The following is a 23,201-nucleotide window of genomic DNA, read 5'->3' on the forward strand; positions in this document are numbered from 1 at the left end:
ATGAAAGGTCCAGATTGAAAGTAGATCAACGGTCAAGATCATGACACCTAAACCCTAATTAGGGTTTGTTACAAATGGCCTCCTTTTTACTGAACAATATTAAATGCATAGCCAAATATTAAATTTGGCACGAAAACCTAGGAGACATAAACCAATGACAAATAAGGTGCCATGTCATCTATAACAACCTATCATCTAAAATCTTATTCCCTTTCCAATGTTCTTTTTTAGCATATGCAATGAATCTTGACACGATTCCTTCGATTTCTGCAATTGGAATCTCGGGAAGATTCTTCATACTCTCTTCCAAGTGGATGACCTGATCGAATGCATCTAGAAGAGCTGCGTCCCATGAAGATTCAAGTTCCTTTGTTCTTTCAATTAGGAGCATGGTGGCAAACATTTGATCATATTGCTCATCTGTAACATTTGCGTCCTTGCAAAAGATAACCTTGATTCTATCCTCTAATTCCTACATATCCACATCTGTCTCGACCTCGATCCTCCTGCCAAGAATGGTACGAAGTACCTCAAATACTCTGTCCTGGATAGGATTGATCACCTCCTCAACTTGGCTACATTTAGTACTGATGTCCTCGAAGAGAACACTCTTCATATGGAGTAAGGTTGACCATTGAAGCAAACTGTGAGGTCCTCCATCCATGATCTTTTCTTGTGCTAAGACCTTCCTTGATGTGTGTCTAATTACTTTCAAGACAGGAATGACAACATCTTTGGTATGGGCAAATGCGGCTATTGTTATCATCAAATTGTGGATTATCTCAAGAACCTGGATAGCTTGATGAATAATCTTCATCATCCTTGTTACAAACTCTATGGCAACTGTATGAGATTTATCCATCCAAGTACTTGTACGTTGAACCATATTCCTGAATCTTTCTGCCTCATTGATTGATTGAAGTGGAAGTGCCTGCACTGGTGATCTAGCTGGATCCTGACGTCCCAAAGGTTCATTGAGATGACTGAAATATGTCCTCCATGCACCAACCTCTCTCTCAAGCTTTCTATTCTTCTCCATTTCTTCTCTAAGCTTGTCTTTCAATGCCTCAAATGAGTCGGTAGCATCATCCAATGTCTGCTCTGCTGTGGATGGTCCTAACTCAAAAGTCTGTATATCATATTCCTCTGCTAGGATCTCACCTTCATATTTGTCTACTGCCGGTGTAGCTATCTGCAGTTTTCTGGATCCAGTCTCATCTCGAATCATCTTAGACATCTTGGTAGCCTTCCTCTTCTCTGTTACTTCGTGTGAGCGTCCAACAAGGCTCTCTAAATCAATTGCATTGTCTTCGTCCTCTACTACGATCACCTTGGTTAATCTTTCCTTCAACCAATCTGGGATAGCTGATCTTGTTTCTTGAACTTGAATCTCTTTATGCACTATTTCTTCTTCTCTGGGAGGAGATGTTATTTCGTTGTCCTCTTTATCTTCGTCTAACTCATAATCTTGGAGAGATCCATCTGGTGACCCTTGCTGTGCCTGTCCTTCTTCCTGCCCTTCGTTCTGTACCATCGACTCCATGGATTCTTCCACTTGAATTGTTCTCTTCTCAGGTCTAGAAGATGTACCAGATGATCTATCTCTGTTAGCCTCTTGTTTCTTCTTGGAAGATTCTCTCTTTCCAAGTCTCTCTTTCCTCTTTGAGCCCCTTGGATGGAGATTGCCCTCACTGGCACATCGAAGGTTTCCTTCTCCCGAATTTCTAGGATTAGGATTGCCTTCACTCACACTAGCTCCACCTTCGGCTGGTTTCTCCTCCAAAGTGAAAGTCATAGCTATGCCTTGCTCTCTCAACTTCTGATGCTGTACGTCAACCCATCTGCGAGTACAAGACAAAACTGGAGCCATCAAAGTATCTAGATCCACGACCTCGGGCTCATTCCAATCTAACCTTACTGATTTGCTTTCTCGATCATAGGATGACTGGATATGTCTACCACTGTCCTGAGCTTGGTCGGCCACTCTGTAAATCCTGCATTTCCTGATGAAATCCAAAGGCAATCTAGAATGCATTTTTCGTTTCACTTCAAGATCATCTAAGAGATTCATCATAAAATCTTCTATTTGGTACTCATGCTTAAACTTTCTGCCGACTGTCTCCTCTAAATGTCCATGTGGATCAAAGCTTTCTCTCAAAGCAAAAGATGAAAAAGAATACAAGGCTAACTCCTTCTCTGCGTCATCCATAGCTAAAGCATTAGGACATACCTCAACTGAATTGCCCAAAATGATAGGTACTGGAACTCCATTCCCATGTCTATGTCTGAATGCCTTCTCATATGCTGCCAACTGTCTTGTTACTTCAAGTAACACAACTCTGTCTGTCGGATATCTCGGCAACATGTACGGAGGTAAAGGACATCCATGAACTCTGATATAAGTAAACTTCGGAAATTGGATAAACCAAGCACCATACCTCTTCACCAATTCCTGTGCATCCTGAGATAATCTGTTGTGAATCCCACCTTGCAACGTCCTTGTGATGTTCATCGTGAAGGTATCATTAACTAACTTGTAGTTGCTTCCTGGCGGATGATGCAAGTAGGCATAGGAATCACAAGCTCTGACCTTGCCGGGTCCTCTTCCAATCACTCCTCTGTGAGGTAGTCCTGCGTACTCAAAACTCCTGATCAAGGCATAGATGACGTATGAACTCATGTGGAAGGACTTGGTAGCCTTGAGTCTCCTCAACTGTACGTCCAAGCAATGGCTAATCATCCTAGCCCAATGTATCGTACCTTTCCCTTGAATGATCACCTGGATGAAGTAAAACATCCACTTCTCAAAATAGAAGGCGTGAGGGGCTCCTGTAACTCGGTTGAGCATCGTGATCAAATCTCTGTACTCCTCCTGGAAATCAATCCTGTGTGGTGTGTTCGGTACCTTGCTCAGGCGAGGGCGACTCTTGAGTAACCAGTTCTTATTAATTATGCTTAGACAAGCATCTGGATCATCTTCGTACATAGACCTGGCTCCTTCTATGCTCTTGTATATCATGTCCCTGTGCTCTGGAAGATGGAAAGCTTCACTTATAGCTTCCTCTGAAAGGTACGCCAAAGTGTTTCCCTCATTGGACACGATCGTTCTGGACTGTGGATCATAATGACGAGCACACTCGATCATCAACTCACGGCACTGAACTGCTGGAAGAAAGCCGGCCGCCTTAATGATGCCACTCTCGATTATTCTCCGAGTGACAGGTGATGGCTTGCCAATGTAAGGGACCTCTCGAAACTTCTTCGTGCTAAAGTTGCCTAAGTTTGTATCTCCAATGTTGTTCCACTTCGACACGATCTTGGTCTCCACTTCTTCGGTCTTTTGATCTTCCTTCATGAGAGCTGAACGACTAGTGGATGCTCCCGCCTTCGGGGTCGCCATACCTACACAACATTTCATAATGAGAAACTAGATTTTGCAATTAATAACGTAGATTAGAGAATAGATTTTAGGAAACATCATGATAAGTCTTTGAGTTATCATTTCCTAAAAAAAACGATCGAGCTAGTTGGAATTCAAAATTCAAAATTTCAAAACTTAGGCTATGACGATCGAAAATTAAAATTAAAACAATAAAACCACATCGCCATACCTCACTAGAGAATTAACTCTAGAATGCAAATGAATAAAATCGCCTAGGCAAAATTGATATTAAATGGTCCTCAACGTGATCTTTTCTTCAAAATAGCAATTTCGCCACCTTTGGTATGTCCTTGACGTAGTCTTCCAATGCTTGACAGGTTCGCACAATTTAAACTTCAAGTTCGCACCTCCTTGGATAATATTTGCGCCTTCCTTTGGATATAAATTCGCACCTCCTAACTTGAAATGAAATTCGCACCACCTTGAACACAACTTCGCACTTCTCCCTTTGTCTTCCTTAAATCGCACTTGAGATGATAAAATGATAATGTGAAAATAAAAATCTTCACCACCCTTTATAGCGCTCACCTCATATTCACCTTGAGGCCGACTTGGTAATTAAATAAGGCAATTTAAACGATTTTTAAATAAATACAAGGGCCGACCTCCATAAAACAAATAAATACCAAGCGCTATATTTAATTTTTTTTATTAAAATAATTAATTAATTATTTGCCAACGTTTTTTAATTTAACAATTTCGATTTTTACAAGGCAAAAACAATTAATTAATACCAAGCGCAAATATTAAATGCCATTTTAATTGGATTTTCAAACTTATCGAATTTTCTAGCATTTAAATAAATTCAAAAATGTGTTTGAGCGCCAAAATTTGAAAATGAAATATACAAACCTCATCGCCCTGGTCCCTGACTGAGGGACAGGAGCGATCCATCATCTTGGTCTCGATCCTTGCATTTTTGACGTTCAAAGTCCTCATCTCCACGTTGGAATTGGCATTTTCGCTGGGTCCTTCGATCTTAATTGACTTGCCTGTGCGAATGAATGCATCTCATGACCATTATCGCCCTGGTCCCTTGGAGAGGGACAGGAGCGATCCCTATTCTTTTACGTGAGATTCTTCGTTCATTATCCTTCAAACAACGTTTTGAACCCTTTGCAAGTTTGTTTTGTCATGATCTTCGAAGGATGATAAGTGCTTTAGCAAATATCGCCCTGGTCCCTTGGAGAGGGACAGGAGCGATCCTCATAATTTCTCCTTGACCTTTGTAACTTTGAACTTCAATCTTTGTTGTGAAGGATAAACAATGCTATTCTTTCATTCCACTTTCGTTTTGCTTGAATTCCACAAGACACCTTGATGTTTAGAAGATCATCGCCTTGGTCCCTTGGGGAGGGACAGGAGCGATCTTGAAGCTCTAGCTAGGATTTGCCACCTTTCAACCTTTGTACTTCGATCATCATCTTTCAAATGGCGTTCTCGATCTTGCCCATCCTTGTCTTGCCTTGATTTTAAAGGAATATGAGTGTTTTAATAAAAATCGCCTTGGTCCTTGTCCAAAGGACAGGAGCGATATAACTTTCTTATTCAAATTGGTATACTTTGACGTTCGACACCTTTGCATATCACCTTGTTAAGACGCCTTAGACCTTGTGCGATCCTACAAAACCTTGACTCGGCATGAATTTTACATGAATTGGCAAGTATAATAGATATCGCTCTGGTCCCTTGGAGAGGGACAGGAGTGAACTTTAAGATTTTGAGCTTGTCTTTGTTTCCATCCACTTGCCATCGCCTTCATAATGTAAGATGAAGTCCCTTGATCCTTCTTAATCACTTGATACTTGTTTGACTTTTGAAATCTATGCCTTTATGGAAATATCGCTCTGGTCCCTGCCTGAGGGACAGGAGCGAACCTAGGTGTCTTGGTGTAAATCCTTTAATGTTGTGACCTTTGATGCCTTGTGTTTGATTGAGATGCCTCGAAACGCCCTTTGCCACCTTGTTCTTCATCCGGTACTTGGAGTGTCTTGAACTTGAAGAAAAGGCAACATAATCATTGTATCGCCCTGGTCCCTTGGAGAGGGACAGGAGCGATCTTGCTCTTGTGGGCTTCATCTCACCTTGTTAACTTCAAAAAATTATCTTCAACGTATTCGTAATGTTCCTTTCCACTCATCCATGCCTTGGGATCCATTGTAACTTGGCAAGAAAATCATCTAAGACAAAAATCGCTCTGGTCCCTGCCTGAGGGACAGGAGCGAACTTGGGCATTTGGGTCCCTTGTTGACGTTTCATAATCTTCAATTTGTCTTCAACGAGTTCAAGTCACATCTTTTCTTGCCTTCAAACCAAAAACTTGCCTGATCTTTGTCCAGAACATGCCCTATGAAGGATTTCGCTCTGGTCCCTGGGAGAGGGACGGGAGCTACAATGAACTTCGCCCTGGTCCCTGGCTGAGGGACAGGAGCGATTTTTACATCTTGGGTCATTCTCCCTCACGACGGTACTTCAAGTTATATTCATTTGATAAAATGCATCTCCTTGGACCTCTTCAAATTATCAAGTCGTTAAAATCCTGCAAGGACAAAGCAATATTTGATTTTAAGCTCCGGTCCTTCACTGAGGGACAGGAGCGATTTTGACTCCTGGAGGCATTTCCGTGTTCGTGAAATTCTTCAATTTATATTCAACGGAAAGATCACGCCTTCCTTCATCACTTTTAATTCGAAATTCATCTTGACTCTGTAGGGACAGTAAGATATTTGAAAACGAGCTCCGGTCCTTCACTGAGGGACAGGAGCGATTTTCTTCCCTGAGGCAAAAATAACATGATTTCACAAGTTTAATCAATTCACGGGGCAAAAACAAATCATTCCCAACACCCGGGATCAAAAATCAAAAAACTTCAAAATTTAGTCAAAATTACTCAATTGGACAAAAATTCACATTTCATCTACAACACTTAGACAAATTTAAGCTCTGCACTCAAAATTCCAATTGAAAAATAGACCATTTTGGCAAATTCATTTCATTCAAAATTTGCATCCTACGAAAGGAGGCTCAAAAAGCTCTCAAAACTGACTGGATTCTGGCCTGAAAAGACGGCAATTAAAACCCTAAGGCTTGACCCTAAATCCAGACAATTGACTGACTAACAAAACCCTAAAAAACGAAGCGAAAGGCGAGCGAAAAACGAGCAAAAAGAGGGGGTCCCCATTTCAAATGGGGCGATGTGTGAAATGGTCACAACAGGTGGGTGGGTCAAAGGCTTTCACCCAACCTTTCAATGGTTCTTCAAGTCCCTTAGCAAATAGGACCACTAACCTCTTCTCAAAGATACTACTAACCATAACTGAAAGACTTTGAAACTCAGTTATGAAAGTATCCAAAGAGCCCTGCTGTTTGAATTGTGCAAGCTCTCTAAACTTCACCTCTGGATCCTTGGTATCAAATCTTTCAATCAACTTGTTGGTGAATTCAGCATAGGTATTGATCAAATTATGACCAAGGGTGACCAACCCATGGTACCACCATTCATGAGTAGCTCCATCTAAGTGCAAGGTGGTGAACTTGATGGCCTCTTCTTCAGGCATAGGCCTCAAGGACAAGTAATTGTCCAACTTCTGCACCCACGCTCTAGCTGTGCTCTTACTGCTTCCATCAAAGTGTGCTAGAGTAACCTTCCCAAGAGCTTGATGATAGTCTCTTGGAGTGGAGTATCGATTGTCATACCTTCCTTCCCTCCTCTTCTTCTGATTTATGTATTGATCAAGAGACAATACATTTCGAATCTCTTGGGGAAAAGCTACATACTCCACGAAACTAGCCCAGATCTCCTCAGCTACAGGGGTTTCAACTTCTGGAGGCGGCGTTTCCCTTGGAAGGAAAATTGGTTGCAATGGCCTCGTCGCCGATCCAACAGGCATTCCACTACTATTGCTACCATTCTTGCCGCCATTTCCATTACCACTGAAGTTGTTGGAAGTCCTGGCATTATTACCACTCATGTTCTGATTCTGATCTTGGGCTTGCCCTCCTCCGACACTTTGTCTAAAAGTGGCTATCATATGGGACATCATGTCCATCAGTGTCAAACTTCTTTTCCATTTTCTCCACAGTCACTGCTGCCTCATTTTGACCAGACAACCTTTCTCCCATTGAATCTATTGAATCAATCTCTTTCTCTCTGTTTCTCAAGACCTCTGAAAAGGTCTCTTCCACTGGCATTGACGGTATCTGATACTGCTGCCTTCTTTGTTCCTGGTTGTAATATCTGATATCTTTGTCACTCATGGAACCCCTCTGTCACACAGGTTGACAGGATGTGTGGCTCTAATACCACTGTAATAAACCCCCTTAATGTTTTTTGATTTTTTTAACAATATTACGCACACAACCACACTTGTTAGGGTTAGAATAAGAAATCCAAAACCAGCAAGAAGGAGCCCTACACCTTTTGATCACTGAGAGCCCAAACTGGGAGGGTGAGAGCATACGGTAGCAGGGGATTGTTAGTAGTAAATTGCTGAAGTATCGAATACAATAATGGGCGGCAAGCCAGCCCCTTCCGCTTATCTAGCGGGTAAACAAAGAACTTGGCGGTAAACCAACCAAGAGAACAAACACTCCAAAGCACGAATCACTCCACCACAATGTTTCAGCGGGAGGACTGAACACACATAACTAAGCTCAACTCAACCGCTTATGCCGCGGGAGGATCATTACAACAAATATCACTCAACTGCTTATGCAGCGGGAGGACTGAGTTACAAATATCAAATATAGGCGGCAAGCCAGCCTCTTCCACTTTTCAGCAGGTATGCTTACAATCCAGAAATGGTTGATAGTACTACTATGCAACCTTACAAAAGAGAGGAAAGATAGAATAGAAGAATAATGCTGATCACAGAAGATAACTATCACCAAACCAACTCAAACACTAACTTGCTAAAATCTGATATAGATAACAGCAGACTGGAAATGCATAACCAGCAACACAAAATCACACTAAAATGCTTCCAACTCACTCCAAACTCACTCAAAACAACCCACAACTCACCCAAACTGACACTAGGCATAAAGCGACTAAGAACCAACTGGAAATGAGCTTCTAAATACCCCCAAACGCCTAGCATGCATCCCAATGCACCCCCAAAACCCACGCCTAAGCTGGAAAAGTATGATTTGCATTATAAAATCAGAGACTCCAAATTAGGGGCTAAAAACTTACAAAACATATTGCCCAAAGCATAGAAATAGTTCGAGTCAATACCCATAGTGATAGGTCGCACAGGCAGGGAGGTAGGATCGAATCTTTGCTTCAGCCACACCAAAACCAGCAACACTGGAAAATCACAGCAGCAAACAAACTCTCCAAATCCACACACACAATCCACAAGGACACCACGCAATCTACACAATCGAACCATAGCTAGGAGTGATGTCTCACACTCAAAACCGCAAAGGATAATCTAGGAGGTTTTCACCCTCGAAGAAGTCTGGAATCATTCCGACATCATAACATTCTAATTTCTCTGGATAATGAAATGAGGAGCGAAGCACCTGTATATATAGATTTCGAAGTCTGAAATTCAAATTCAATTGCCTCCAAATTCACCCCTCCTAATTTGCATTTCATTTCCAAGGTAGATCCAAGTATGGCGTCCTCCCCTTAAGTCAAAACCATGATTAGCAAAGGGGACCATGATTTTTTGCACAAAAAACACTTTGTCATATAAAAATAAAGTCTCCATACTCACTTGGGCATCCTCCTTCATAACACAAATAATTTGCCTAGCAGACTTAGGAAAATCATGTTATGCACAATTCTCAATAGCATTAATCAGTAACAAAAATAATTAAATATTAAACCTTAGGATAAGGAAATAATATTTAATTAAATAACATATAACTCCAATATTGATCATCATCAAAATCAAGGAAATATTGGTCCTTAATTTTAATAAACTGATTTAAGACATAATAATGCATAGTGATGTATGTTAATCAATTGGGAATTGGCAGTCTCCCAGTAGGGGACATTACAGTCCAATGCCAAATTATGGTATTGCAAGACAAATACAATCTGCTTACTAAAAGAAACGTGCAAACAAAAATAATTTCTTTGTGGTGTTTGAGTTGAAATTGTTTTAAGCATCTTGGAGTAACAATCACCCAAACTCCTACTTATTAACTTTTCTTAAATCAAACTCTTTTAGCATTAGTTATTGAAAATTTCGATTGTTTAACATAAGATATTGTAATTCATATAACATATCCTTCATGGGATCATTTGTAGGTAATGATGAAATGTAGGGGAGAAACTTCACATGAATACTAACACTTCTACAAGGACCTTTTATTGAGAATCTGTTGTAGTATAAGAACGCATCACATAGAAATAGGAAAAGAGTCCAGCATGTAGTTTAACTGAACATATAAAATTCTCAAAAAATATTATATTCATATTGATTGGTCTCAGTACATTCATCAAATGATCAGATGACTACGGATTCATATTGATGATGAGAGATACCACATTGAGATGATTATCATCTAGGAATGATGTACTCATATAGAAGTCTAGGAGGAAAGGGTGCAACAATTGTTGTCCAAACCCATTGGAATCACTGTCTCTACTAAAATCAACTTGATCCCCTCTATGCTTAACATAATTCATCACATAACACTCATTTTCATTATTCAATTGTTTATGCAGATGCATTACAAGTCTATAAAGTCTCCTCTTATTGGAGTACTGCTTCATTTTAAAAAGTGATTGCCATCTATGGTAGCAAAAGGCCAAAAATATTATTCATTACTGGTTTGCACAAATAGAGAACAATTTATTACCTGAATTTGATTTGTCACTATTTAGATAAAATGATTATTTCTTTCTTTTGCATTCTAGAATAGGTAGCTCACAAATTTGATCTTCTTTTTTAAAATTGTGCCTCAAAATTCTACTTTTCAATATGTTTTCTTCCTTTGTATATGCAATATCATACAACTTTTGATTTTCTTGTGATTGGCACGAAATGTCTGCTGTCTTTCTGAGGTTTCAAGGTTTGGAGAGTAATTAGAATAATCATATTAAAATGAAGATACTTTTTGTATGCTTATTTTAACACAACATTTGGATGTTTTCAGGGTCTGTTTCTGATGACTATCTGGAGTACATGCTTTGGCAGTTCCCAACAAATGTAACTGCGTGGATATGCAAAACACTAGTCACTTCTAGTCTCTTGAAGGTATGTTAAATCCATAAATCTTTGTCTCCATTCTTGGTTTTATCTTTTGTATTCAGATTATAATATTTTCTTTCTATGCACTTCAACAACTCAATTATGGATACAGTATTATTATAAAGTAATGAAGATATAATTCAATTAAAACCAATTGAAGTAATGAAGAGAGGAATTTGGACTTTATGCAATGAAGATGGCGAAAGATTTAGATAGTGATGACACTTTGGGCAACCTCCTAGTTCAATGTCTCAATGATATTTCTACAATGGAAACATGGCTTAGGTCGAACTATGGAGGATTAAGGGGTTTGGAATTCATTGATACACACATGAGAAGATTCAACCATAGAAATGTGACTTGGACTTGTTGCAGACTTGGCAAGGGTGACTCGACTTTGTACTCAGGACTCGGCAAAAAAACTCGGCGCAGACTCGACAAAGTGAATAACCCAAGAAAATTAGTTTTTTTTAAGGATGTAAAACTTGTTTCATGCATCCTTTATTAAATAAACCTCAAAGGCACAATAACATCATCAAATAGAAGCTAATTTGATCACATACACAAGTATACATCAATCACATAAATATATACACAAATTGTAGTTGAAGGAAATAGCAAACTTAGATATTGTCAAATGTATACAAAACCCATGGAATATGGAATCCATGACATCAAATGTTCCACACAAATATCAAAAGTAAAACAATAACTACAAGTCTATGGCTCAGAGGAGCTTGCATCCCTTCTATGAAGGCATCTAAGGTAGATCCTGGATGATTCAGCAGCCATAGTCTTTGCCCGTGTCTCCATCCCACCCTCACCAACATTAGCTATGCCTATGTTTGCTCGTACTCTATCCTCCTCTGCCACAACTATAGCTTCAGCCTCTTTATCTGCCTGGCAGTCCAATCAAGGTCCTCATCACTAAAGATAGGATTCATAGCCTCAGTGATGTACTCAGTATTCTAGATCGACCTCTAGCGTGATTAGGGTGGAGTCATCGTCCAAAACTTGTCTTTGTCTAAGACGAAGGTTGTAATGAACAAAGACTATATCATTCAACCTCTCCACAAATAGTCTATTGTGCGTCTTGGAGTGTATGTGCTCAAACATTCTCCAATTGCGCTCACAACCGGAAGCACTACATGGTTGGCTCAATGCGAATGGCTATCCTCTAAAGATTTGGTGTTTTAGGATCAAACATTTGCCACCATTTATCTGAGATGAGAAAAAGAAAAACAAATCAGTCTCATTTCCAACTTTATGACTTTAAGTTATTAATAAAATTATGCCCTTAAAATCTATTTTTACCTAGCTGCAATTTTGTTCCACTATCTTTGCAAATTTGATGAGAGAAGACCTCCTCTTGTGCATTAGAAAAGGCTTGCATCTTGTGGATTATAGTATTGGTACCACCAGGCGACATCCGCTCTATCACTGAGTAGAGCCCATTAAGAACCTCCTCATCCACGTTGAAATCAAGACAAAAATGGAATGCCGGATTGGCGTAATAAGCGGCTATGTGGAGGGGCTTGTGAAGCTGGAGGTGCCATCTCCTATCAATGATCTCCCAAATGGGACGATACTTATTCTGATCTCCTGCATAGATGGATCTAATGGCCTCCTTGGTCCTATCCATGCCCTCATATATGTAGCTCATTGCGGGCTTCTCCTCATCAACAACTTGTAGGAGAACTACCAAGGGCTCAATGAACTACAAATATTGTGAAACATTAACAACTAACTTAAGTGTGAATGAAAATAAGCAAATAAAAGAAATATATGAATAAAAATTAAAACATAATGTAGAATTTATAAAAAATTTACCTTCACAATCTCTTCACAATGGGCCCAAAAGTTTGGCTCATCAAATATGCAATCTTCCACATCAATCCCTACAATGGTCATAGCATAGGATGAGGAAGTCCACTTCTCACCAACAAGGATACACCTTAAATTTGCTTTTGACTGAATCAAGGATTGTAATGTGATGAAATTGGTGGCAAATCTAGCCTCATTAGGCTAACGACCCATGCATGATTGTACACAAACTTGCAAACATTTTTTGCCTTATCTACACATGTCCTAATCCATGGAAGGTTGCCTATATCCTCCAATATGAGGTCAAGGCAATGGGCAGCACATGGAGACCAAAACATAGTTGAATGCCTCTCTATCAAAAGTCTACCCGCAATAACACAATTTGTTGGATTATTGGTCACCACTTGAACTACATTCTCCTCACCCACCTCAAGTAGGCCTTCCTTTATAGCCTCACATAGGAATGTGGCATTTTTTGAATGTGCGGAAGCATCAATGGACTTGAGGAACATGGTGCCACCTAAAATTAGAAAATAAAGCAAAATCAATGATCATTCAATAAATCATAAATAAAAAGTATTAAACAAAACCAAGGTAGAGAACTGCAGGAACTGCTAACGCCAGTCGAGCGTGGAACTCATACACGTATTGCGTCCTCGCCTGAAAACCCTTTTCTGCTACCATTCGATGCTCAAGTGCAGATGTCACCATTATTGCTTCCGCAAGGAGTTCTTTTTTTTTTTCTTTGACATCACAGTCCTGTGCCTAAACCAAACTTGTCTACAAAACATGCTTTTCAGTCTCAGCCTCCACCAACTGCTACTCAAATGATACTGTCTCCCTAGCCAATTTGTCCTTGATAGCCACCCGCGCTGCCCTCTCGGCATCCAACTCCTGGGTACGCTGAGCTAAGTCTCACGCTACTACTGCCTCCAACCTGGTGGTCAGCTCCTCCCGAGCCCTCTGTGCATCCACCAAGGCAACCTCACGTCCAACTGAGACATACTCCGAGTTTCTCAAAGCGTACCATTCATGCCTGGAAGTGGCCACAACCTTCTGGCACAAAGGCTAGGAGACGCCTCAAATCCTCCATCACACTCCCCAAAGGTTGATAACTGAACTGAATAACTCCCTGGTGCCGTATGACTTCGCATGCCTACAATGCCTTCCCTCAGACTCTGTTTGTTCGCAACCTCCAAATCCGTCTCCCTCTTTCGCTTATGGCTTCCCCGCCAATGCTTAGCTTCAGGCTTGTTTCTCACAGTACGGAACAACCCCAACACTTACCGTGACTTCTCGGATGCCTTTCGCCCAACTCCAAAAAGTGTATTGTAGCTCAAAAAATAAACTAGGGTTCTGGGGCAGCGCCCTAGTGGGGTGATATTTTAAGATGTCAAAACCCTTCTTCTCCACTCTAATATTTTTAGCGTCCTGGCTCCAGATGTCATCGAATGATTTTTCAATCTGGTCATCGTCGTTTTTTTTTTCCATTGTAATGTCCCCGATGGCACCCCGACCATACAACCTCCCCATACGGTCAACAACAACACTGACACCTCCATTCGTACGACCACCTTCCCATGCGGTCAACACCCCTCCACCGTATGGATCACCCCATACAGAATACACGACCAACCGTCTACCATACACACCGTACGGGCCTCGTTCTGCACGTCGAATGCTTAACTACCTCCTGGATGGCTGTGTATGGCTGCGTATTCCTTGCGTGTGCTTGCCCTGTGCTTGCGTGGGCACTGCGTTGTTGGGCGGAGTGTGTTTGTGCGGGGGCTGCGTGTTTGTGCGGGGCTGCGTTTATGTTTGCGGCGGTGGTAGCCACTGCACAGTGGTATCCACTGCCGGTGGTCCCATTGTCGGTGTTGCCACCACACGGTGGTATCCACCGCCCATGGTTGGCACCGCACGGTGGTTCCACCGTCGGTGGTCCCACCATCGGTGTTGCCACCGCACGGTGGTTCCATCTTGGTTTTTTTTTTTGCCATACGGATCATACAGATTTTTTTAATTTTTTTTTCTAAGTGTCTAGATTCGGCTCGGGTTTCGTGCCTCTGGGATCGCCATTTCTCAGTTTGCCTCGCCCGAGAGTCTCCCGCTTTGGTCCCGTGCCTCTCGAGTCGCCTGCCCGGCCTCTCAGGTTCCCTTCCATCCTATCGGGTTCCCCTCCGGACTCTCGGGTGTCCTTCCGGCCTCCCGGGTCCCCTATGCGCTTCTCGTGGTAGGGTTTCAGTTTGGACCCGTTGGTGGCAAGTCTATTTTCAATGGCCCTCCGAAGACCTGGAACCACAAATTCTATAGGGACCACGGTCTCCTTCCCGTACATAAGAAGAAGAAGAATAATAAAGATTTTGAAGGCTGCGGCCTTCCACACAGGGTTTGAATCGTTGCCGACACAAATGATCTTGGGATTATCTACGTCACCGAGGTTTGGGGCATCTCCCTTCCAATATTCTCTATATTCCAGCAGGTACACCTCCTCTGTTGCTTGCTTTGGTTCCTCTACTTCGAGCCTGTAGCTCTGGAACATTTCGTAATCCTCCATTTGCCAGTGGAAGAGCCCGTTCAATGACCCCGTCTCATCCTGGGAGCACTCTCCTAGTTTGAGGATCCCTTCATCATTGGGCTCCCTGCAGCCCCGTCCTTCATTCCTCAGGTCGCCTTCTCCTTCACCCTCTGATTTCGAAGATGATGCCAGTTCCTCACTAACCAACTGTGTCCCGAGGTCTATGATAAATTTCCTTCCTCCATTCTCCATAGATAGAGTGTTCTTCCAGTTGTGGGTGGCCTTGGTTGCCACCAGCCACCCTCTCCCTAAGATCGCATCGTACTCTTTTTTCTTTAGTGGGATTACCACGAAGTCCAGTATGAAGAGTTGCGCCTCGATGGTAACTTGTTGGCCCATCTGTGTCCCGATGGGTTTGATTCCATGTTGATCTGCTCCCAGCAAATTCAATGTAGATGGCCACAGTGTCGGCTTCCCCAGCTTCCGCCAAGTTTCTTCTGGAAGAACATTCACTCCTGATCCACCATCGACGATGGTATCGGTTAGAACGGTGCCAAGGATACCCATCTCCACAATGGTCGGGTTCCTTCCAGTGTTAACTGCCAGCAGCATGGGGTCTATTGCAAACCCCCCAGAAACATCTGTGCGGTGGTTGGTATTGGTGCGTGGTTGGGAGAGATTATTCAGCGACGCCATTCGTATTTGAGGCATCGTCTGGAGGAGGTCGTGTACCTTCACAGGCACCTCCAGTTTTAATTTTAAAATTTGATTTAGTATAGCATCCTCCGCCTTCGGTTGGCTGGAAGTACTCGTCGTACCCTTCGCCTTCGCCCTTTCTCGTATCTCTTTCTCAATTTCTTCCTGTGCTTCCCGTACCCTTCGCTTCTCCATCTCCGGGTCTGGGTACATTGCATGTCTGGCTTGGGCGCGGGTTACGGCCAACACTTCCTCTTCTTTGGTTTCCTCGACATTGAGCAAGTTGACATCGGACTTCGGGTAGGTGGCGTCTTCGTGGTCTCTCAGTCCGCACCATTTGCACAAATATTGTGTGGCCTCTCCCTTTGGGCAGTCTCAGGCGAAGTGCCCCCACTGGTTGCACGCTCTGCATTGTACCATCGGTCGACCTTTGGAGTCGTATTGGATCCGGCTCCTTGTATTCTTATTGTTGTTTCGTCCTCCCCACCGGTTATCTCGGTAGCCTCCCGATGTTGCATTGTTGTTCGCCTGGGAGTTGCCGGTACCGCCCGATGTAGTTGGTTGTTCCTGCGTAAGCAATACTTGTTGGTTTCGTGTTTTCATGTTGTAGGGGCATTCCTTGGTGGGATGCCCCATCAACTGGCATATATCACAATAGGCCTTCTTTTGGTAGGAGCCTTTCGTGTGGCTGTCCGTCTTACATTCCATGCACCAAAGCTCCCCTTCGTCGGTCTTGCTCGGACCTCCCTTCATAACCTTCAGCTCTTTCATCATCCTTAGCATGTCCTTCTGCAGGGCTTGCACCTTTTTGCCGGACTCGCCATCGCTGCTGCTTCCCTCGGAAGAGTCATCGTCCTCGGACGAGCTATCCTTCTTCTTTTTCTTCTTGGATGTCTTGGTCTCGCTCTCGAGATCCATCGCTCTATTATATGCATCTTCGTATGAGGTTGGTGGAACAATTTTCATCTTCTTCCGGATGGAGTGTTTCAGTCCCTCCACGAACCATCTCTTTTTCAACCCATCCGCTGGTTGACTCTCCATTTTCCCCAACAGTTCCTTGAGCCGTCGACTATAGGCTCGAACCGTCTCATTCTTGTTCTGCTTTGTGCCATAGATTTCGGTGACTATTTCATTGTTGTCTCTGAGGAGGCAAAACTCTATCCCGAACTCCTTCTTCAGGTCGAGCCATGTGCCGACTTTGGTCTTATCCGTATCAGAGTACTAGTCGATGGCCACTCCCCTTAAGGTTGCTAGAAATTGTGTTACCCATTCGTCCCGGTCGGTAACACCGTTCGCTGACCATATGGTTTTGCAAGTGCGGCAATGGCAGACGAGATCTTCCTTCCCCTCGCCGTTGAACTTTGGCAACTTCTGTTTACTAGCCATCCCACCGCTGGGTCTCCTGTAATGTCCCCTTTTTAGCGCAACATGATATGGGGTGTCGTTAGCCTATTCTGACACGATCCCGAAGGCTAACAAGGACATTGGTGGGATCCTGAGGTATTTTGGCCTAGGTGTTTTCAGTTTCAGGCCAATCGGTGCTGCTTTGACAAGGTTTCTAGACACTTACTATTTATAGTAAGTTAGTCTCCAAGCAGTGACTTGGAATTTTTAGTGTTTCCCTGGTTGGCATAATTATCAGTAGAAAATATTTGAAGGCGACAATGATTTAAAGGGATTATCAACAAGGTTTTAATATTTAACGATAAAGTGTAAAGTTAAATTAAATATTTAACTTTATCGTTATATTATAAGGTTGGGAATATAAAGTAATGTTTAAAATATTAAAAGTTCCCTTTAATGTGTATATTGTGGGAAATAATATTTTATTCTAAAATGTATTATCCCACATTGAGAAAATGAAGTGTTTGCATCCAGGAAGAAGATATAAATGGAGGTTGAGAGCTCTCTTTTGGGATATGTTGGGATGAATTAATGTGATGCTGTTGGATTTCGTAGAAATCTGATTATTGGGCTTGGAGGACGGAATCCCTCTTTGCTAGCATTCTCTTCGCTGTTGAAAGACACAGTCAGGAGGATTAATGGTGTTTTCATTCAGGAAACACATTGGGCTTCATTTGGTGCTCTCGCATGATGTTTTTACAGGGGTTTGAAAGTGCAGATTTGAAAATAGTGTTTTTGCTACAGTACCGCGTGAATAGTGTTTTTGCTACAGTACCGCGTGAATAGTGATTTGCTACAATACCGCGTGAATAGTGATTTGCTACAGTACCGCGTGAACAGTGTTTTTGCTACAGTACCGCGTGAACAGTGTTTTTGCTACAGTACCGCGTGAACAGTGTTTCGCTACAGTGCTGCGTGAATAGTAAAAATGCTACAGTGCCGTGAATAGTGCAGCTACAGTGCGTGAACAGTGTTTTCAGCAGGTTCTATACTTGTGGAGTCCAGGTTTGAATTTGTTTATTATCATATGGTCTGTAATATTCTTCAAATCTGATTTGTATGCTTGGAGTTGGAATTAAATAAATATCATCATCATTAATCCTCTTGCTTTTGGCATTTGATATGTCTGGTTATTTTTATATTGAATAAACTTGAAAGCTTTACAATAAATACCAGTTTACCAAATTTATCCTATAGCAAATCAAGAACCAAAAAATCCAGTAGTCAGCTTGCACGCCAACTGTTTGACAAAATTACACTAAGTAGAAAGGACATAAATTTAGTACCGAACAGGGGGTGTCCATTACAGTGGTATCAGAGCAGAAGATTCTGCCATCTTGTGGGAAACTTTCACCAAAACATATTGCAGAAATAAAACAGGTCCAGAATGTATGATTGAGCATGCGACAGGGGCATTATAATTTTCGCAATACCAGGGCCAGACAAAATAGAAATCCGGATAGTCAGAGTGAGCAGTCTAGTTCATCCGTGCAGGTGGACATAGAATCCAGTCATACAGACATAGAGGAAATATTCTTTGATCAGGACAGCAGTATGGGTGACCGAGATGAGAGGAATATCGTTCCAGATCAGGGGGAGGTGATGTTCAGACAGTTGCTGGGTACGTTAGAGCAGGGGCAGCGTATGCAGCAGGAGCAGAATAGGCGAATGGACATGATGTTGCAGCTTATGGCTAGACAGATGGGCATCAATATTAATCCAGGTGATGCCAACAATGGAAACAATAACAATGGGGGAAACGATAACAATAGGGGAGATGATAATAATGGAGGTCGTGGCAACAACAATGGCCCTGAGAATAATATTAATGGTAATAATGGACATGGCAACAATGGGAATGAGGCGGATAACTTTAGACACGTTGCACGCCCAGCTCGAACAGCGAGCTCGAGACCTCTTCTACCCACCTTCCCACCTAGGGATCCGGTTCAACCAGTGAATGAACCGCAGATTACTGAGTTACAGGGTCAGTTCAGGAGGGACTGGGAGGCCAGTGGACCCGAGTTTCAGGCAGATATTTCCCTCAGAGATTATATGGACTTGAGGATGAGACATATGCCTAGAGCAGGAGGGAGGAATCAGAATTTTGAGCTAAGAAAGAAAGTTGGAAAACTTTCCTTGCCTTATTATGATGCTTCAGGGAAGATGACTGCACGAGCTTGGGTGCAGAAGATAGATACATACTTGCAGCTAAATCCTATGCCTGAGGATGAGGCTATCAAGTATGCGGCTATGCATTTGGACGGCGTTGCGCATGAATGGTGGCATCATGGCATGGTGACTCTGGGGCATAATCAGATTACATCCTATGAGGAATTCACAGAAAGATTGATTGAGAGATTTGACACTAGGGATCCCGAGTTACATTTCAAGGAGCTAGCACAGTTAAAACAGTCAGGTTCAGTGGATGCTTACATCGCCGAGTTTCAGCGTTTGTCTGTATTTGTTACTGATATCTCTCCTAGGAGATTGGTGGTGTTATTTTGTGATGGGCTTGCTGATCCGTTACGTGGTTGGGTGAAGGGACATGATCCACTCACCTTAGCAGAAGCAACTAAAAAGGCACGAGATTTAGCCCCTTCGGTATACAAAGGAAAATACCATTCAACAGATTCTCCCTACCGCAAGGACAAAGACAAAAAACCATTTCAGAAAGAGTATAACAAACCCAAAGAAGGATCAAAAGGACTAGACAGTGAAACCTTGAATGAACTACGAAAGAAGAAACTATGCTTCCAGTGTAGAGAGCCTTGGGACTTATCTCATAAATGCCCTCTCAAGGCTAAGGCAAATCAAATGGAGTATTTTTCAGCAGAGGAGTCAGAGTCAGAGGGGGAGGATCAGCACTCCGATTCAGATGAGGGTAACACGATAGAGGAGAGCAGCATTCCTAAGGATGATAGATCGTTGGCACGCTTGACAGGGGCCCAAAAGGCAATCACGTTTAAGGTCAGGGGTACTATCCAGGGGCAGAAAGTGATATCTCTCATTGACACTGGGGCTACACATAACTTTATAGATACACAGTTGGTAGCCAGGAGAGGTTTACAGACAGAGGAGCATGATGGTTTTAGAGTCATGGTGGCTAATGGCCAAAAGCTATTATGTACTCAGAAGGTTTCAAATCTTCACATTAGATTTGGAGATGGCTATGAGTTGGAGGATGATTTCTATGTTGTGGACATGGGAGATTACGACGTCATCCTCGGTATGACATGGATGGCATCGCTGGTTGAGTTCACTTTCAACCTAGCGAAGTTGGAAATGAGGTTTCAGCATGAGGGTAGGACTGTTGTACTCAGGGGACTTTCAGATGGGAGTTGCAGGGTAGTCTCTTTGAGGAGAATGGAGAAACTTTTTCGACATAATGACATAGAGTGGGCAACAGAGTGCTTAGTTATGCCAACTTCACCAGAGCCTCGAGTGAAGAGTCATCCACCAGATATACAGGAGATTCTTGACAGACATGCCAAGGTATTCAGTGATATCCCGCATGGGGTTCCTCCTGACAGGGGTGCAGAGCATGTTATTGAGCTCGAGGAGGGAGCCAAACCAGTGATGATCACTCCCTATCGTCATCCTAAGAAACATAAAGATGAGATAGAGAAGGCAATTAAGGAATTGTTGGAAATGGGGCACATCAGGCCTAGCAAAAGCCCCTTTGCTTCAGCTGTAGTTCTGGTAAAGAAGAAGGATGGGACAATGCGCATGTGCATCGATTATAGGGCATTGAATAAGAAAACAATAAAAAATAGGTATCCCATTCCTAGGATTGATGAGCTGATTGATGAGTTGCATGGGGCATGTTTCTTCACCAAAATTGATTTGCGATCCGGATACCATCAGATCAGGATGAGAGCAGAGGACATTGAGAAAACAGCCTTCCGATGCCACTATGGCCACTTTGAGTTTATGGTTATGCCGTTTGGACTAACCAATGCACCCGCTACATTTCAGAGTTGTATGAACCAGGTATTCAGGGAGCAGTTGAGGAGATTTGTTTTGATCTTCTTTGATGACATCTTGGTCTTCAGTAAGACCTGGGAGGAACATTCACAGCATCTGGAGGAGGTATTATCTATCTTAGAGAGAGAGTCTTTATATGCCAAGGAGTCTAAGTGTGAGTTTGGTATGACAGAATTACTATACCTTGGGCATATTATTAGTGCAGATGGAGTTCAAGTAGACCCTGAAAAGATTAGAGCTATAGTAGATTGGCCTACTCCCACGAACCTCACACAACTTAAGGGGTTCTTTGGTTTATGCGGGTTTTACAGGAGGTTTGTTAAGGGGTTTTCACAGACGGCAGCACCTTTGACAGACCTCACTAAAAAGGGAGCCTTCGTATGGACAGAAGCAGCACAACGATGTTTTGACCACTTCAAACAAGTGATGTCATCTTGTCCGGTTTTAGCTCTACCAGATTTCACGAAGCCATTTGAACTTCAGTGTGATGCTTCAGGTGATGGGATAGGGGCAGTATTGATGCAGGAGAAACATCCCATTGCATTCGAGAGTAGGAAGCTCCGAGGTGTTGAGAGGAGCTATTCTATCTATGACAGGGAGATGTTGGCCATAATGCATGCATTGGCCAAATTCCGATCATATTTGGTAGGTGGGCGTTTTGTGATCAAAACTGATCACAACAGTATTAAATATTTCATGAACCAGCGCGATCTTAATGACCGACAACAGAAATGGGTTACTAAATTGCAGGCTTATGACTTTGACATAGAGTTTGTCAAAGGTAAGAAAAACGTGGTGGCTGATGCCTTATCTCGGAGACCTCACTTATGTGCCCTGGCAGAGATTTCAGGAGATTGGAGAGATCAGATTATAGCAGAGTATGTCGGAGATGCTTGGGCTTCTGGATTGATTTCAGGTACTATACAGGATGATCGCTATGAGGTGATAGATGGATTGATCAGAGTTCAGGACAGGGTTTATTTGATTCCGTCATCACATTTGAGAGAGGTGATACTTAAGGCATTTCATGATGCACCCACAGCTGGGCATCCGGGGATCTTCAAGACCTACAGGCAGATCCGAGAGCGGTTCACATGGAGAGGGCTCAAGAATGATGTTCAGAGGTATGTCAGGGAGTGTGCGGTTTGTCAACAGAATAAGGGAGAGCACACATTTCCTGCAGGTTTATTACAGCCCTTGCCCATTCCAGATAGGAAATGGGAAAGTATTTCGATGGACTTCATCACTGGTTTACCACGAGTGCAGGGAAGGGATTGCATCTATGTGGTGGTGGACCGCTTGACGAAGTTCGCTCACTTCTTTGCTATTCCGTCCATTTACACAGCAGCACAGGTGGCAGATCTTTTCTTTAGAGAGATATTCAGGTTACATGGGTTGCCCAGATTCATTGTCAGTGATCGGGATAGTAAGTTTATGAGTGTTTTTTGGCAGGAGTTGTTTAGGTTGTGTGGTACAGATCTTACACCTAGTACTAGTTATCATCCGCAGACAGATGGGCAAACAGAGATTGTGAATAAATGGGTGGAGGGATATTTGAGGAACTATGTAACTGCACAACAAAAGGCTTGGGTCAGATGGTTGCATATGGGAGAGTATTGTTATAACACCACTTATCATATGTCCATCAAGATGACTCCTTTCATGGCACTCTATGGTTATGACGCACCTAGCTTCATGGATTTAGTTTTGGGGGACAGCAGAGTGCCCAAAGCCAAAAACTTATTGCAGGATAGTCAGGACATCCTGAAAGTGCTCAAGGAGAATATACAGCAGGCCCAGAATCAACAGAAATTGTACGCTGATCAGCACCGAATAGAGCGCAGTTTCGAGGTAGGGGATATGGTTTACTTGAAGCTACAACCATATAGACAGTCATCACTCAAGAAGAGCGGAGCTGAAAAATTGAAGCCTAGATTTTATGGTCCCTATAGGGTGATTCGCAGAGTGGGTGAAGTCGCCTATGAGCTTGAGCTTCCAGAGGGCAGTCGGGTGCACAATGTGTTTCATGTGTCTAGGCTTAAGAAAGCCATTGGTCAAAGTGTAGTGCCTTCTGCAGATTTACCCCCTTTGGATGAGGAGGGGAAGCTTGTGTTAGTACCCG

At 42.7% G+C, this 23,201-nt stretch overlaps 1 protein-coding gene across 5 annotated transcripts in view; it reads left to right on the forward strand.

The window, feature by feature from the left end:
- The window catches only part of LOC131043342 (protein root UVB sensitive 5), a 143,570-nt gene that overhangs the window by 56,028 nt on the left and 64,341 nt on the right, over nucleotides 1-23,201 (forward strand). For all 5 annotated transcript variants that reach the window (XM_057976539.2, XM_057976538.2, XM_057976540.2 and 2 more), the window contains one exon: nucleotides 10,556-10,656. In XM_057976539.2, coding sequence (XP_057832522.2) covers nucleotides 10,556-10,656 — 101 coding nt within the window. The remainder of the gene's footprint in view (nucleotides 1-10,555; nucleotides 10,657-23,201) is intronic.

The sequence above is a fragment of the Cryptomeria japonica genome, chromosome 10 (genome assembly GCF_030272615.1).
Source record: "Cryptomeria japonica chromosome 10, Sugi_1.0, whole genome shotgun sequence".
NCBI classification, from domain to species: domain Eukaryota; kingdom Viridiplantae; phylum Streptophyta; class Pinopsida; order Cupressales; family Cupressaceae; genus Cryptomeria; species Cryptomeria japonica.